This window comes from Convolutriloba macropyga, chromosome 14 (genome assembly GCF_964194025.1).
Source record: "Convolutriloba macropyga chromosome 14, txConMacr16.3, whole genome shotgun sequence".
NCBI lineage: Eukaryota > Metazoa > Xenacoelomorpha > Acoela > Convolutidae > Convolutriloba > Convolutriloba macropyga.
The window spans coordinates 27,400,043-27,419,273 of NC_134481.1; the positions used below are offsets into that span (position 1 = coordinate 27,400,043).

At 36.3% G+C, this 19,231-nt stretch overlaps 1 protein-coding gene across 2 annotated transcripts in view; it reads left to right on the forward strand.

Moving 5' to 3' along the window:
* The first annotated feature begins 3,968 nt into the window (after positions 1-3,968).
* LOC142353553 (uncharacterized) overlaps positions 3,969-19,231 on the forward strand; it is a 74,413-nt gene continuing 59,150 nt past the window's right edge. Inside the window, exons 1-3 of one of the 2 annotated variants that reach the window (XM_075405818.1) lie at positions 3,969-4,293; positions 6,339-6,551; positions 12,257-12,503. In XM_075405818.1, coding sequence (XP_075261933.1) covers positions 4,092-4,293; positions 6,339-6,551; positions 12,257-12,503 — 662 coding nt within the window. In that variant the 5' untranslated portion in view covers positions 3,969-4,091. Of the gene's footprint in view, positions 4,294-6,338; positions 6,552-11,926; positions 12,036-12,256; positions 12,504-19,231 lie in introns of those variants that run through there. The other variant, XM_075405819.1, reaches the window with a different exon arrangement.

Consider the following 19,231-nt stretch of genomic DNA (forward strand, 5'->3'; position numbering starts at 1 on the left):
TTCTGGTTGAAATATGGATATAATGTCTAACTCTGACATCCAAAAGCAAATCAAAAAACATTATCAAAAGCAATTCTTGAAATGTATCTAGTTTAACAGCACTTATCTTCAGCCGGCATTCATTACTATTACCATCAAACTAACATAGCATAGTGTGTTAAGACCAAATTTTCTCATACCTAATTCAACATAATTTTTAAAAAACAAAAACTCGATATATATACACCAATACTCTAGCGTTAACTCGGTTCCTGCCTTATAAATTTTCTCCTTCTTCAGCTTATCTCTTTCTTGTCGTGATGTTAACTTTAGTGTTAATGTTGATTTCTATTCAGGTTGAAATACTCATATTAATATAATGTCTAACTCTGACATCCATATGTTTTTGCCAAATTATATAAAGTGATACTCAAGAAGTTGTAAATATGTATGAATTTTAATACCCCAACACTGAACATCTTAGCTTTTCCACTAACATTAGGTAGAGCTGCTACTTTTGTCTTGTCATTGTTCTGTTTAAATATCTCATTGAAAATAAGATTGAAGTAATAACCAATAACATTTTGAAATACAACTGGTTTTTTGTTTTACGGCCTATATTTCAGATAACAAATACTTCAAGCTGGTCCTCTATATTTACTTGTTTCATGACAATGACTTCTATTCTTTCTACTGAACTCTTAACTGCATATATAACAAATAGCGGAACTATCCTGATATAACTCATCTTCAACTGTAAATGTTACCTTCTTTTTAAGTTTGAAGCTATCAAAAGATTCACGCAATAGTCACTCTTCAGGAGACTCTTTAGTGCAATCTAAACCAAATTAACCTTGATTAGTTTCATCTAGTTTATATCCTACACTTATATACCTTTTTTTATATGTTCAGATTTCTATATATTTTTTACTAGATTTAATATCCACAGTAGAACATTCTATATCACCATATACAATATTCTTTAAATCTTGAGCATTGTGTTAATGCGGAAATATTTTGAAAAAATGCCACGCCCATATAATCTAAAGTAATTTTTATCAGAAGGATCCATGGTGAGATCAAGATCAGTCCTAATATTGCCGCGCGTCTACGAAAACGCTCAATTGTTCAATTGTCTGCCAAGTAGATGAGTTCTGAAACAAACTTTTTCAATATATCCAAAATAAACAATGGATTTTGTACAACTTTCCAGTTTAAATGTGCTAAAAAAAACTGGCAGTATTATAATTCCAGAAGACTGTTAAAGACAGAGGGAGTACAAATAGCTGTTGTTTGAGCTTATGGAGAATGTTACCGCAGTTTTAAGGCGTCTACTACCGGCAAAATTAGAATTAAAAAATATTCCGTCTCATTTTTTATGACAAGAGTCTGAATTTTGAGAAACTTAGCATAAATTCTAGCCGAACAACTCCAATCGACAACCCACCAAGCCTCCTCTGTATTTAAAAATAAAGTATATCTTTAAATATCGTTAAATCTTTAAACAAATCTTTAAAGAAATATCTTTAAGTAAATCTTTAAATAAATTTTTAAATATAGTTATTGCTACCATTAACAATATAATAATATTTTAGCGAAGTTGACGCAAATTTGGACATAAATAAGGAAAATGTGGATTGAAACATTGGAATGTCGTCTCATATTCACAAAAAATTAAACTTCGATAATTCCCTGTAAAAAGCAAAAGCCAAAAAAGTTTTTAATTCGATAATCTACGATGGACATGCTTTTCTAATGATACCACTCACAACTCTCTACGATGATTATATTGATCGTTCAAAATTAACTGAACAAAAAAACCCTTGAGTATATAGTTCCTCCCCGCACTAAAGTGGGTCGGAGCAATTATTTGCTGAACTATTGTAGTGTTTTTTTATAAAACTGCTGCAAATAGAAATATAATTATTTCTTTTTGAAATCAATGAGGATTTCTAGCGTTTCTAGCTTAAGTATGTATTTCAAGGATCTGTTACACAGCTACAGTAATTACGAAATTTTGACTTACAACTTGAACCACTGCTTGGCTCTCAACGAATGCCGGATTTTCTCTCTGACTCCACCGGAGTAACGTAACTTATACTTAAAACACGTCTTTTGTAGGCTATAAAAATTCCTTAAAAAAACGTGAACGCAGTTCACAAATTTTACCTTCCGGTACTTCAGCATTTAGGCATTTCAAAACGTGCAGGTGATCGTTTCAACTAAACCTTTAGTATACCCGGGTTGACCACCATAAAAGAAACTTACTAATCATAAAACGCCATATATGGATTTTATGGAAACTTACTAAACATACAACGACCAAAAAAAATTTTTGAGTTTGGCTGAGAAAAAGTCCAAACGTCTACATGCAGTTCCAAAACAAAGTTTTTGTGCATAAAATTTCAAAATTCCGTTGTTTAATTTTATGGTACCGTACTTACCATTTTTGCCATAGTTGGTCTAGGAAAAAAATTAGCTTTTCATACGGAAATTTGCAATTATTTCGAATATATAATTTTCAAATATAGCCTTTTTGATTGGGTCATAGAGTTGTTCAAATCGAACCAAACTTGGCATAGAGTGTCCCATGTGTAACTAGACTGTAAAACAAAAGGAATTTTTGCTATAACTTGTCTCTGGTAAAAATTAGCTTTTCATACGGAAATTTGCGATTATTTCGAATATTTAATTTTGAAAAGTAGTATTTTTCATTGGGTAATTTAGTACTCAATTTTCCTATGTTTGTGTTTGTAACTCCGCCGTAGCCGGTCCCCAGCCCAGTTGAGAGAAGGAAGAGGGGAACACACCCAAAGCATACTGGAAAATCTCAAAAAGCTGTTCGTTAGTTCAACTGTAGATTTTTTCCGACAGTATTCAACACGTTTCAGCTCTCGAAACGTCCTATGATCAGACAAACTTACTAAACATAAAACGGGCCATATATGGTCTATAAAAGTCTATAAAAATTTCCCTTTTATGATCTTGCTATGGTTAGTAGCATATATGGTCCGTTTTATGGAAAATAAATTTTTCTACGAGAGCATTTTTTCTTCCTACTATAGTAATATATGAATGAAAGAGAGGGCCCTGCCATATATGATCCATATAAAAAACGGGCCATATATGAAAACTTACTAGCCATAAAACGGACCATATATGTAAACTTACTAACCATAAAACGGACCATATATGTAAACTTACTAACCATAAAACGGACCATATATGGAAACTTACTAACCATAAAACGGATCATATATGGCAGGGACCTCTCTTTCATTCATATATTACCATAGTAGGAAAAAATAATGCTCTCGTAGAAAAACTTATTATCCATAAAACGGACCATGTATGGAAACTTACTAACCATAGCAAGATCATAAAACGGAAATTTTTATGGACTTTTATGGACCATATATGGCCCGTTTTATGGTTAGTAAGTTTGGTCAACCCGGGTACACATTCAGTACATCCAGCGAATAAGTATCAACGGATTCCGTACAAAGTTATCGGCTTACTGGCGATAACACCAAGACCCGGGGGGGGGGGGTGTTAACTTGATTCGCCCCACTCAAATTTCGCCCGCTCCTATTTTAGTTCATACTACTATGAATATACCGCAAAGTACGCTTTTTATGAAGGGAGGATACGACATAGGCAAGAATACTCTGAATCAGAGCCTGCAAAACCCCAAATATATTCCCTCTAAAATGACATAGATGTCGTGCACTAAATGAACTTTTAAGATTATAAGCTGCAGGAAATAAGAACCGTCCTTCGATGAGCTTCTGATTTTGAGAAAATTGCGAGGCTGAACAAAAATCTCAAGCCATAGAATTTCACTTTCATAGTTATTGCTACCAGTTCATTTCCGTTGTTTTTATTTGGACCAGAAAGTCAAAGGTCATTTTCAAATTCCCGCTACAGAGATGAAACTATGAGCGAGCATCAATGACTGCCGTTCGACTCGAAGAATCTCGAATTCTAGCTCATTTTCATCAACTTATCAAGAAAAAAAACTTATCAACTTATCACAACTTATGAGTAAATAAACAGATGATTTGGTTTTGTTTTGACATATTAATGAAGTTAATTCATAAGCGTTGTTGTAGATGAAAAATATACACATAGCTTTGTCGATAGCATTTATTGTCATTATTTTATTGGCTACAATTGCACTTATTGACCAACTTTTCATCAATGCACTTCACGTTACGGGTGGTTTATTGGGTGGCTTCAAATTTTCACAAAATCGGATGGGATATGAGGGAATTGAGCAGTTTTCGATCAAGAACTATCCCGGCCTGGAAAAAGGTGGGAACTATGGAAAGTGATTCCCCATTTTCACTAAAAAATCCATGAAGTGATTGCTAGTTCTTCAGTATCGTTACCCGGGTCGCCATTTGCTAGTATTCATACAAGGATCATACATGATGTCATACAAATCATATGATGTCATACAAATCTTGTACGAAACCAAAGAAATCATAAATGTAACACTGCTCGTAGATCGCAAGCATTCGAAAACCGATAGCTGACCCATTGAAACCACTGCAAGCCGACCTATGACTTATGAAATCATTTATGATCCTTGTATGACTACAAGGAATTCATATATGATCCTTGTATGACTAATAGGAAATGGATCTAATCTGCCCCCCCCCCCGTGTTTTTTATGACCCCCAGTTACAAACTATATGTTGCTATATAGCACGTTACTATGTAAGAAAATAGCACGTACGCCTGGGGGTCATAAACAAATTATGCTCACTGAGCTGGGGGGGGGGCGAAACAGAATAGATCCTAGTAAATAATATATGATCCTTGCATGACTAATAAGAAGTCATAAAATTATCATGTATGATTTCTTAGTAGTCATACAAGGATCATATAAGATTTTTTAGTAGTCATACCAGGATCAAAAAACTACTAAGAAATCACAGACAGGGAAAGGTCCCAGATAAGCCGCGACCTACAGAACACAAGCAGGAGATAACATGAGAGGCACTCGATGAGTGATTACGGTGCAATGGTAGCAACTGCTGGCTACAGGGGCACCAAAAACACTCAAATCGTGCATCTCATAAAAGGAAAGGGGAGCTCCGCTTAAGCCACAGCATTGAATCTAAAGGGGCTAGTCCCAGATAAGCCGGGCCATATATGAGCTAGTATGCGAGAAATCATATATGACCTAGTATTATTACAAAGAATGTCCAGTTTTTTTGCTTTGCTATGTGGTTTTTGTTCCTCTCAATGAAAGTCTCTCTTAACTTTACGATTGCGTTGCGCCATTTAAAAAAATTGTATGAGCGTTGTATGACTACTAAGAAATCATTCAAATCATATATAACCTAGTATGATTACAAAGAAAAATATTTTTTTTCTTAAAGAATCGCTGGAATGATCGAGTTTTATGGTATCAGTTGTTTAGGGCATAATAAATTAATTTTTTAGTGTTGAGTTTGATTTTTGTGTGATCCTTGTATGACTACTAAGAAATCATAGACATCATATATGACCTAGTATGGTTACTAGGAATCATATATGACCTAGTATGACTACTAAGAAATCTGTATGATGAGCAACCCGGGATGCCATTTTCATAGAGACTTATGCCAAACTCACCTCCTGGTGTGTGGATGGGCCCCCTTCCCCCCTCCAATTAGACCCTACTCTTCCATCTAAAAACTTATAAAGGGATGGGATGGGCTCTCATGGGAAAGCCCCGCTGTCAATTCCTGTGGTCAGTAAGTGTATGTAAATATTTGGAGTCGGCCCAAGATTGAGGTCTTAGTCCAACACAATTTTTGGACCTTTTCCGTTTGTGCTCCCCCCCCCCCCCCCCCCTCACCCAGCTTAGTTGGTGCATATTATTTGCACCCCCGACTCACGTGCCATATTTTTACATAATGAATTCCTGTGTGGTGACACGTGCTCCGTAATTGGGAGTGCATAACGTACTGGAGGGGGAGGGGGGTTCACAAACGGAAAAGTTCCAAATTTTTAATAAGGCCACCTCCCTCTCAATTTTAATCTGTAATAAAATAAATTGGGAAGAACTTAGCATCAGATAATAATATGCGACCACAATTTTGTGCCTGTATTACCGCAGTTTCATTGGAACCCCACGTTATTTTGGATGTAGCGTAATGGAGGTGTGGCAGAAACTATGACTCTTTTAATTAATGGTAATTTACGAATCACCAATGTGAATTGCTGAAAAGCTTTGATTACTCAGAATTTATCACAATAAGTTCGCGTTGTTTCATAGAGAAATCGGATTGAAACTGAGAGTTTAACTTTACTTAAGTAATAAACATTTCATAAATAGTTCACGTAATCATAATCACTTCTCATAGGCGGAAAAACCATCAAAACTGCGCCTCTCACAAGAGAAAAAGAATTGAATTTGCAGCCAAGATCAGTTTTAAAGTCATATCAAAAAGACTTAGCAGCCCTGAATGATTTACTGCCTCAAATAGAATGCGTCAGCTTGCATTGTGTATTGGGGGCCGAAACTTGGCAGAGAGAACTTCAGAAAAACACAAAGATTACGGGTTCTACAAAATCACGTTAGTTTGGATCACAATTTCAATTAAAAAAAAGATTTGTGCGAAAGGTAAAAAAAAGATTTGTGCGAAAACTCCAATTTGTGCGAAAGTTTTTTTGAGTGAGCTAAATACTAAAGTGTGAAACATATTAAAACTAGAGAGATGTGGCAACAATGTTCACAGGCGGACTCGAGTTTTAACTTAAGTTCAAGTTCAGAAATTGTCCTTTCTGAAATTGAATTTTCTTTCATCAGTATGTTAAAATACCTCAAATTATAGTTTTTGGTCAATATAGACCTCGTCGTTATTTGTTAGCATTGTACACCTCGTCGTTAAAGCACTAAAAAAGGACTAAAAAAAACAACAACACAGAGAACCAAAAGCAACTGTCGCAGATAACAGCTTTTTCAATAACGATGTTTATTGCTAAGCTACTGACAATTTCTTGCGTAAAAAAATTTTGTTCAGAAAATTCTTTTTGAGCTGCAAACAAATTATTTTTCCTGTACCTGCAAACAATTTGAGCTGCAATTCAAATGTTGCTAAGTGTTCTGCTTGTGGTATTTTAACACATAGATATAAAGAAAAAAAGATAGCTTCAGTTTGAAATGAAACATTTTTGCATAAACAGGTCTTAGGCATACAGCTTCGACTTGATTTAATTCTCTGTCAGATGGAACTGGTGTACTTTTTGAGATCGAGTATTGTGCGATCTGAGGCAAATCGAATCCAATTTGATTTTGAGAGAATACTGAGCTAAACAAATAGTTTTAGACTAAATTTGTAATGCAATGGTGACTATTTAAGAGATATGCAGATACATAAGCGGGCTGTAAAACACTTACTATCCGAACAGAGTTGGAAAGACTGAAACAAACTAATTCAATGTCACCAATACACTATAGCAAAAATGATACATCTTAATAATGAGCTAATCAAAAAAATGAATAAAAGTGCTTTTGCGGAAAAAGGAGATTTAATGAAGATTTCCAGACAAAATAGTGCAAAGAAAACAAATTAACCATGAATACAGGTAAAACTGAACTTCTTTGCGTCTCAAAGGAACATGAAAATTTTGATCCAATAGTATTTTGGGGGACAAGAAATTAAACCACAAAGTCACTGCAGATACTTGGGTATAATAATTGATTCTAAACTAAATTTTCATGTACAACTCAACAAAGTCCTATCGAATATGGCCACAGCGATTAGATCCATATACCTTTTACGTTATCAGTTACCTCTGGAGGCACGATTGATGCTATTCAAATCCCTAGTCCTTTCTCATTTAACTTTCAGTGCTCTATTTTTTTAGAACTTGAATTTCTCTGCAATGCAGCGAATTAATCGACAAATCAATTGGGGTATTAAAGTTTGCTATATGAGAAAAAAGTTTGAGAGATCTACAGATCTCTTAGTAAAATCTGACATTTTGCCTGCAGAACTTTTAATAAGCCAGATGAGTGTTTCAAAACTTAGGAATGATATTTCATTATTGAAAACACACGGCACTGAGAGTTTTTGTCTAAGTGGTAATGTCTTTGTAAGAAAAAACAACAGAACTGAACAGCTAATTCTCTTAAGGTTAAGCAGTCGATCAATACAAAAAAGAATCACCCAAAAGTGGAATAAACTTCCGCGTGATGTCCGGACTATCAGATCAAAATCAAAGTTTAAACGCATGTTAAAACAGCATCTGCTCCAACAATTCAAACTTGTACCGTTGGAAAGGAACGTTGGTGGCTTCAAAAGTTATTTTTACCTTTAGAAAACGGAACCACTAATTTTGATTTTTAACATTGTACTGATTTTGTTTATATAATTTTAAGCTTGTAATATTTAACCCCTGGGTTATATTTTCAATTTACTTGTTTAAAAAAAAAGCATAAACAACAATCCAACAATAATTTTTGAATCAGCTGCATTGACCATCGTAATTCCTAGAACTAAGCTCCTAATTGCATTCTTTTAAAATTAATTGAATTAGGATTCAACCAAATCATACCCTGATAGGGAATTCATTTACCCAGATCTAATTAGGAGATTTTCGTACAAAATAGTCCGAAGAAAGCATAGAAAAAATGCACAGTTAATTTTTGAAACAGCTAATTTGACGATCTGAGTTACTTTAATGAATCCCCTAATTGTATTCCTTTTGAGATTATTTGAATTAGGATTCAACCAAATCATTACCCTGATAGGGAATTAAATTACCCAGATCTAGTTAAGAGATTTTCCGACAAAATAGTCGCCACGAACACAAAATTTCACAAATTAACTAAGCAGCTTCATTGACAATCGTATTTCTTTTAGATGAGCTCCTAAATGTGTTCTTTTTAATTGATATGAATTTAGATTTAACCATGTTATTGCCCAGAATAAAAGAACTTGTGGTGCCGAAGAATAAGTGTTTAGTTAAACTCTAAGAATTTACGAGAAAACATTTATCAGCAGTCAAATTTTTGTTAACTTGATTAGTTGTTATTTGCTCTCAAACAAGTTATGTGAAATTTAAATTAGTCCTGCTGGTCTTTTGTAATTAATTGCTCTCAAACGAAGTTTGTAGCAATTATATTAGTCCTGTCGGTCTTTTTTTAATGCGATTTTTCGCTTGACCAATATTTCGTCTGACGCTTTTGACTTTTCGTCCTCAAAAACGGGATAAACAAGTAGCGCCCAGCGGGCATTAAGTGCTCTTAGAGCCTTTCAGCTCTGTTTCAGCTCAAATTGGTTTGGAGACTTATACTTATGGTGTGAAGGGCGGTTCTTAGAGGTTGAGACACCTCCCCCACTATTGCCTCCACCCCCCACCGCGCTGTTGCCCCCCCCCCATCAGCCCCCGGTGCACCCCCCCCCCCCCCCCGTGACTAGCTACTGACGAAGCCAACCGCTTGCCGGTCGTTTGAGAGCAATTCGCCCGACGTTAGTCGGTTATGTTATTTTTTGTACTACCATTTTTTCGTCTGATCGTTTTTTTGTCGGACCATTTTGCTTTTCGTCCTCAAAAACGGGATAGGATAAACCAGTATAATCTTGAGGTCAATGAGTCTTCCTAGAGCGTTACGGCTCATTAGACACTAAGTACGCAATGCTTCGAAGCTGTTTAAGATATAATTTGATGGTGAAAATAGCGGATCTGAGATTTTGTGAGTTTTACCCCTCTCATTCCCTTTACCACCTCAACCCCACATGTGACACCCCACTATCACTACAACCCCCACTCCACATTCCGGCCGTAACTCAGCACTCTTAGATCCCCCTAAAACCGCTCCTAAGTTCACACCCTCAATTTAACTTGAGCTAGCCTTACGCGACAGCAAACAGACAGAGCAAACCGGTCACAAGTCGTCTGAGCAGTTAGCCCAGTTGGTCGGCTAAGTTTAGAACGAAATCAAAGTTTAAATTCACGCATAAAGTGAGTCCGCCTAATTATTTCAACGTTATAAGAACGTCTCAAAAATCATTGAACAGAATTAACGGGTCAACGTTCACATTGAAAACTTGTAGATCAAAACAAATGAATTGGTTTGCAGGGATAAAACTGTTGTCATTTAAGAGGCCATAATAATGATCAATCTCACTGCGTGATTTGCAAGTTTTAACTTCATGAGATAGACTATGTGATAGATTAACATTGAAACGCAAGCCATCGTTCGAAAAACATTTGACATGCTTATGAACAACAAAATGCTGATATCTGCACGCTATAAAACTGAACCTTGACAATTCAACCTCCGCTTTTGTTTTAACTTTATATATAGCTTCGGACTATATATAGCGTGTCCCAAAAAGTCGAATTGAGCGAACGTTTCAGAAACACTGTCCGGTGCTAGGACGATAGATCGAAAGACAACAGATCGAAAGCGAAAATTGGGACAATAGATCGAAAATTACATTATTCAAGTTGCGTATTGGCTAATCAGATTTGAGCGCTCATTTATTATACAGCATAACAAGTTCTGTGTGATATTTTATTCGACTGTGATAGATTCATATCAAGTCCTACGGGCCGCTAAGGCAAGGCCATAATGTGGTAATTATATTACAGCTCGCAATTAATGCTTAATTTGAACCAATAAGAATAGAGATTAATTTTCGATCTATTGTCCCAATTGTTCTGTTTTCGATCTGTTGTCCTATCGATCTACTGTCCGGTCATCACACTGTCCACATAGCTCATTGGTATGCTCAATTGTATATTTTTTGGTGTTTTCGGTCATTTCAACTTTATCGGACAGACTATATATCACATGAAGTTGAAATAGGCCACTGGTCAAAGTTCAATATTTAAACATGCAGATAAGAACATCATTTAGACTTAATGGGAAAACGTTTGCTTTTAAATGACCACTTTCATGCTCAATTGCATGATTTGGTTGTTTTCGAACGTTCGAGTATTTCAATTTAATGCTTCAAATTTTTTTATGGTCTGTGCCATAAAGTTGAAATGACCGAAAACCCCAAAACATGCAATTGAGCATGCAAAACAGCGATGCGGACAATGTTTTGAAACTTTCCCTTATTACAACTTTATGGGACACGCTATATACTAAGAGTCCTAAAGTTGCAATGCTATCGAACGTTTCAAGGTCAAAGTTCAAATTTAAAACAAGCAGATATCTGAAAGAACACTGCCGATTTGCATTCCCCGAGCTTTTCCAACGGTAGCATTCGTTGCAACTTTAATGGATTTAGTTTAGCGTGTCACATAAAGTTGAAATAAGCGAACGTCCCAAAAGCCACTGGAGAGATTTCAAAGGACGAAGTTCAAATTTCAAACATGTAGAAAAAAAAGATAAAATGAAGATTGATGAAAAAAGCGCTGACATTGGAATGACCAAGTTGATGCTCAATCGTACGTTTTTTGAGGTTTTCCAACGTCCGATTATTTCAACTTTATTGGACAGATTATATATAGTGTGGGAAATAAAGTTGAAATAGAGTCTGTCCCATAAAGTTGAAATAAGCGAACGTTCGAAAACGTCAAAACAGGCAATTGAGCATCAAATTGGTCATTTGAATGTCAACTTTCTCTCCATTAAGCTTCTATTCATCAATTTTTGCTGCATGTTTTGAATTTGAGCTTTGACCTTTGAAATCTGTCCAGTGGCTTTTGAAACGTTCGTTTATTTCAACTTTATGGGACAGACTGTATTACTGGATAATTATATTACAGTATGTGCATTTGCACGTCAATGTTTACTCGACTTTTTTCCACCTTATCCATATATTTTATATTTGATTTTTGACCTTTCAGCTTTTTCAAACGTTTTTCACGAAAGAAAGAAAAAATTTATTTCTTTGATGGAGATAATAAAGTATTCAAGTAAAAATGATACAGTAAAAATCATTTCGCATCAAAGGGGGCTCTACCAAGATATAAGCACCTTCCACTTGAAAACCAATGTGAAAGTACTATAACCTGAAAAGTATCACAATCTTGACTTTTCGATTTGCTAAAAAAACGTAAACAATGTAAACGACGTAAACAACAACGTAAACAAGGTAAACAAAAACTTTCTACTAACGCCTTGACATGCTTCGAGTCTACTTGCAGTCTGGAGACATTACACTACTGGTAAAGTTTAATCCTTGCAGAATATGCTTTGTATTCACATGGGTTAAATTTTTTCCGTGTCTTAATTCTTTCGTTTTGCACAATTAGCTAAACCGCAAATTTGAGTTCAGTGGATTTATCTCGAAAATATTTTTGAATTCTATTATAGATCCGAAAATTTCTGCGGTTCCAATCAGGAATCGGTGGAAACAGCTTGGTCAGATTTTTATGCAGGACCTTATAAGCGGCTTGCAAGTGCTCGTGTTTGGTTCTAAATATCGACAAAAGCAGCAGGAACGAAACGGCAGCACCGAATCAATCCAAGGCCAAATGGGCAATACGAAGCTATTTGGTAAAATGAAGTTGTTCCAGAGGGCAACCAGGGCGAGGTACTTGAAAACGAACTTACCATCCTTGTAAGTAATGAAAATTATTAATTGCTCTCGATGAGAAGCAATTACTGTAAAAGTGTGCGTGTTTTTACGACTCGAGGACTAATATTGAGATTCTACCGGTTTTAACAACAGAAAGAGGAGTGTCGAATTTCTATCGGTCATATTGCGGCTCGAAGAGGAGGATTGGTTGTCTTGAGGTTTTTGTACCTGAAGAACCATTCTTTTAGAGGGCGTTTTGACCTAAAAGCTGAAAAGTAAAATTTCCGTTTGAACTATCTATTTCTGAGTGAGGAAAGTTTTTTGATCATGCGCTTCGATCAGTGAATGACTGTTCGACTATGAAAAGTGTTTTTCGGCAGAATGCCCCATATAGAAAACCATTTTAAGCCGTTTTTTCGTCCAATTGGCCCAGTTATTTTGCTTAATAATTGCTCTCAAATAAAGATTGTACCAATTATATTAGTCCTGTTGGCCATTTTTAAGCAATTTCCCCCTCCCCTTCTCCCCCCTCTTGTGGCTAGCTACTGACGAACAACCGCTCGCTAAAAACGGAAATTTTCACTATTATTATCTTTACTGCAAAAGGGAGCGACCCGAGAACATTAGCCAGTTCTCACGGCCACCGTGACTATCGGAAGAGGAAAGCAGGGCCTTCACCACTTGACATTATGAAAATAGGTAAGTGGAATTGCAAGTCACTTTGCAACAAGCGAGTTGTCTCCGTGCTCAATGAAACTATGCAAAAGCAACTAATAAGACTTTTCGCGGTAAATGAGACACAACTACGGTGTTGTGATGAAAACACATATGGTGACTACACACTGAACAACAGTGGTGTAACATATGATGCCGAGCAAACATCAACTGGTGTCGGTGTTATCTACGACACAACACTGGTGAATATGGTTAAACTCATACCAGTTTCTGAAAGAAATGCAAAAGCATTCATTGAAACAGCGGGTGCAAGATTGAAAATAGGCGTTGCCTATGCCCCGACTAAAAATGCTGATGAGATAGAGTATGTAGCATACTTAAAGGAATTGGCGGAAAGCACCCGGAATCCAGACCAGATCTATTATGAAAAGATGTTGATTTTGGGAGACCTTAATGCAGCGATTGTCCTAGATCCGCTAGATCTGAACGACCATCTGCCACGACAGATCGGGAAGGCAGCAGCAAGTGAAGAGAGTAGGTGGAATGGTTTGCTCCTTGCTGAATTTGTCACTGAACACAAGTTGAGAGTCTAGAACACTTTCTTCTTGAAATCTAAAGTGCGGAAGTGCAAATGGAGACATCCGAGAGTAAGAGAGCTGTCTCTGAAAAATTATGCACTGACGAAGTTGTTGGCAGCAAAAAATCTCAGAGTAAGAGACACGAGAAGTTCTTGAAAGGATAGTCTAGACTCCCAACATGCAATGCTGATAGTATGCATTGAGAAGTGGCCAACAAGAATCCAAGGACATCTGCGAAAGCGCAAGAGCTGCTGAATGATGTGCAAATGCTACTCTATCATAGGTTCAGCTCCAGAGCTATAAAAGCTTAAACATTCTCTCTAAACTAAGATTTTAAATCTTAAAAAAATTAACGCTGTGATGTGTTAACTGATGTAATCAACCATCATGAAATCGCAGAAGAGACTCTGTTGATAAAAACTGACTGGTGGGCTGCTAGCAGAGCGAAGTGCAAACACTTCAAAAGAGAAAGGCAGCAAATAAGCTGTAGCTTTCGAAAAGATCTGAGAGCAGAAACGTTCGAATGAGATAAATTGAGCCGAGAAGTGAAAAGAATCACCTCTGAACGTAAAAAAGAGCAGCCGAAAAAAAACCTTAAAATTCTGAAAAGCAACTTGATGATAATGAAACTAAAACAGCCAATGAAAAAAAATCTGGAAAGAGATGTTACGAATTTACAGGGTAATCTGGTTTGAGCGTAACAAGAAAATGAGGGGCCCCAGCAACAGTCAGTTTCAAGGACATTATCAAAAGCTGTTAGAGCAACGACTGACACAAAATGCCACGGTGCTAGATGTCCTCTCAAATGAACTAAAGAATTCTGAAGATTTCTGTAGAGAGCCCGATGAGACTGGAGTTAGAACAACCTTAGGGACCCTGAAATCTGGGAAAGCACCTGGAAAGAGTTCACTCCCCTTCTCACAAAAGTGTATCGACGCATCTGAACAGAAAGAACGAGGGGGCGTCAGGAGTACAAGGACGCAAAAATCATTATTGTTCAAGAAAATGCTGAAGACAGACCCGAACAGCTATCGGTCCTTTTCATGCTTGAAACCGAAGGAAAGCTTGAATGCAAAATTATAAAAAGCAGAGTTCAACGAAGAACAGATCACAAACTGGACAAGTTTGGATTCAGAAAAGGACGAAGCACTCTGCATGCAACCTGGGTTTTGAGAGATCATTCAAAACTCTAGAGAATCTAGAGAAGAGCTAGTGATAGTCTTCATGGACCTTGTCAAAGCTTTTGACTCGGTTGATACAGTAGCCATGATGGGATCTCTGAAGGCTTTAGCAGTTGAAAATCCCCTCAGAAGCTTGAAATGGCAGATACACGAGAAATCTCACGGGGAACTATACTCAAAGAACAAGTTCAATCTAGAAAGAGGAGTCAAACAAGGATGTGTCATCGGTCCACGAATATTTTGTCCAATATTTGATATTGTCTGCAAAAAGAATCTGGCCGAAAATGATCATCTTGCTTACGCAGATGAAGTAATTAAACTGGCAAAAAGTGATCAGCTGGCGTAGAGCAAAGTGAATAAACTCAGCCTGCAGGTGGAAAAAGCCTGCATGGAAATTTTATTTCCAAAGACAGAAATACTGACATTGAACATGAAGAAAGCGTGCAATGTCACCCTCCAGGGTAAAAGATTCAAAGAATTCACTGACTTGAAGTATCTGGGTTTGATACTAAATGGCCAATCTGACATAGAGGCTGCTGTGAGAAGTAACGGCACTAAAGCTAGAAAAACTATTGTAAAGTTGAGACTTGCGCTAGTCAGCTCTACTCTCACAATGAGAATCAAATGTCGGCTAATTGAAATGTGTGTCAACCCAGTACTGCTGCATGGGCTGGAAACAGCCATAACGCGAGAGAAGGACATCGACAAAATGGGCACTGTTGTTAACAAAGCCCGTCGTATTGTCCTTAGGACATGCAGCAAGAAAACTTAGATCTGAAACTCTTGCACTGAAAGTCCCTCTAAGAGATATCAAGAAAAACTCGCAGTAAATTTTGGCTGAGTCACAAGAAACTGCATGTTGAAGAGTTCATAACGTAAAGGAGGAAGATGTATTCCAACGACAGGATGGGTGCGCTCAAACTAGACATAGAGCGGCTATTTGTAAGTGACATAGAAGAATGGATAAGAAATCCGTCAAAGATAGAGTATTCTTTGAAAGTAAATACTCATGTGAAATCAGTGGGCACAAGAGAACAAATGGTTGCATGCGAGAGGAAATTGTGCAAAGGCACTTTGCAACAGGAAAAGAATTGCTAAGGCATCTGAGGAATGAACACTCTAAAAGTGGCGATGGATTGGACATGAAGCCTTTCCAAGCAAGTAAACCGACAAGTGTGCCAATAGAATGTCCAGCTACGGGCTGTAAAATGACGTACAAACAGATCAGATGGTGGCTTGACAACATGAAAAACGCACAACCTCAGTTTATTATAGTGGACAATGATAATGTCACAGAAGAGACAACAACAGAACTGCAAAGCATTGAACTGAGTGGGAACACAGTGAGACAAAACGATGAGGCGGAATTTCAGTTCCAGCTATGTGAAGGGACATACAAACTCATCAAAAGTGCTCAGAACCATTGCTCGACCAAACACAGATGGTTGTACACCAAGAACTGCTCGATTGGGAAACAGGGACTAGAGGCCTTAATTCCCGAAGTACATCTAACCCGTATGGAGGTTCCCTACATTGCGGCTCTTCCAACGCCCCCGAGCGGGAGTCATCCTTCTTGATCTATGCCAACCTGAAAGGTCTGGCGACTAATGACCGGCAGTTTTGTGTTGCTTACGCACTTAACCAATAGGAGGAAGCACTCTCGGATTTGATAATGGGTTACTGAGTTTTTAGATGTAATGAATTGTTTTTAAAGACTTAAAAATCATGAATTCAAGAAGATGCAAAAACTTTTGCAACTTTTTCAATTTTTTGAATTTTTTTGAACTTTTTTTCAGTTATTTCGTATACCAGGGTCTCTTCTCCGAGGTTTGGCAGTAAGCTGTTGCATAGTATTTAGATTTAATGGAATGATTTAATACTGGTAATAGAGTGGTTTCAACCTTTTAACATATCAACAGTTTTGTCATTATTTTGAATTTTCCAGCCCCAAGAGACAAAAAGTTTTCTCTTGGGTCTGATAATAAGTTACTATATTATTTTTAGATGTTTTGAAAAGTTTTTTAAGATTTTAACATCACGTTTTTAGCTTCTTTTACAAAAATTGCAACTTTTTTTTCAATTTAAATTTATTTTTATTATTCAGGGTTTTTCAGCCTTAGAGGTCAGAGAAGCTCCTTAAAAGTTTGATAATAGGTTGCTTCATAGTTGTTGGTGGTAATGGAATGGTTTTAAACACTTCTTCACAAGTTTTCCATTTTTTTTCATAATTTCTTCAAATATTTCAACATTTGATGTCATTATCTAATTTTTTCTAGCCCAAAGAGCCAGCAGACCTCTTATTGGTTCGATGATAGGTTAAAAAATTATTGGTCGTGAAATAGTTTTCAAGTTTTTAATATTACGAACTCGGTCGACTTTTTATAAAAACTTTTAACTTTTTGACTATTTTTGACAATTTTAGGTTTAGCCAGCCTCAAGAGATGAGGAACCTCATCTAGGGTTTGATATTGGGTTACTGTACAGTTTTTAGGTGTAATGAATTGTTTTAAAAGTTTAGCATCACAAAATTTAGCATTACAAAATGCAATTTTTCAAGTTTTTTGAAATTGTCATATTTTTTTGTTTCTCCAGCCTCACGAGACCAAAACTGCCCCTAGGGATTGATAATAGGTTACTGCACAGTTTCTAGATCTAATGGAATGTTTTTCAAGATTTAAAAATCACAATTTCAAGCGATTTCAACATTTTTTTGAACCGCTGAAACTAGTTAAGGCTTAAAATAGGGATACGGGATAGTCTCTCGAGACAATGGAAGCGGTTTTAAGTTATTATTATATCACAAATTGTATCAAGATTATGTTAAATTTTGAGATTGTTTTTAAAATTTTTGAAACTTTTTGTCCTTTCCTGAGTGTAACGATCATTACTGGCCAACATTATTGGCCAATAATTCTCACTTTTTTGTTTGTTGTTGGATTTATTTACTTGAAAATCTATTTGTGCAATGTCTGGGATTGTTTTTTTCTTTTACTAATAAATGAATGGCATTGTTGCATTCAATATTTGAAATTTGGCAAATTTGTTTCCAAAGTGCAATAATGACAAATTTTTTCACAGTTTTACAGCAAAATAATTTGTTGCCACTCTTTGAACTTTGTTTCTAAATATTATTCCATACTGGAGGATGGCTATAAAATTTTAAGCTAAATAAAGTAATTTAATGTTTTTGTTTTTCCTGCCTGAAGAGACAAAAACCGCCTCTAGGGAATGATAATAGGTTACTGCAGAGTTTTTAGATGTAATGGATTGTTTTTAAAGACTTAAAAGTCACAAATTCAGTCAATGTCAAAAATTTTGCAAATTTTTCAAGGTTTTGGAATATTTTTTGAACTTTTTAGATTTTTTGTATACCAGGTGTCCAGGAACCTTCCCCGAGGTTTGGTAGCAAGCTACTACAAAGTATTTTGTGTTAATGGAATGGTTTTCATTATAGTAATGACAATATTTGGCATTTTATGACAAAATTTAATTGTTTTTAATTGTTTGAAAAATGATCATCATGTTCTATTTTTAAATAGCTTTATGAGCCAGTGAAATTAAATAAGGTTTAAAATAGGGATACTGGATAGTCTCTTCAGAGAATGAAAGCGGTCTGAAGGTATTAATATCTCGAATTTTGGCAAGATTATGTTTTCAAAATTTTTGAATATTTTTGTCCTTTCCTGAATTTAACGATCATTACTGGCCCACAAAGTTTTTCAAGTTTTTCAGATGGGTCACATGACAGGTCTCCAAAAACAGAAAATGGTTTTCAACATTTTTATTGCGAAATTGGGACTTTTCTTCTTTGAGTTTTGCACTCTCAGTTTTTTTCTATCATTTAATTACTAACAAGGCTAGAAAACTAGAAGTTACCGAGCCGAATCTCATCATGGAGAATATGTCTAGCTTTCTTTCTCTGTGTATGTGTGTGTGTTTGTACCTGTTTATGTCTGTGTGTTTGTGTTGGTTGGGTTTTCTTTCTTTCACTTTCTCGCTCACGTTTCATCTCTCGCACACACTCTCTCTCTCTCTCTCTCTCTCCCCCTCTTGCTCTCTCGCCTTAACTCTTTTGTTGATGCCGCACATCAGCGGCTGTTATGTGGCGTAATGTCATTGTCTATTAGCCTAACGTTACGCCCTTTCAAGCCAAAGCTAGCCTCACTAAACAGCGGCTAGGTAGTGACGAAGCCTGCCGCTCGCCGGTCGTTTGAAAGCATTTGGCCCAACGTTAGTCGGTTATGTTAAATTAGTTTTTCTGCAAAATTAATATTTAGTAGAAGTTGTATTAAATTGTAAACTTCTGAAATTATTAGCAGTGTTTTTCTGGAATAAT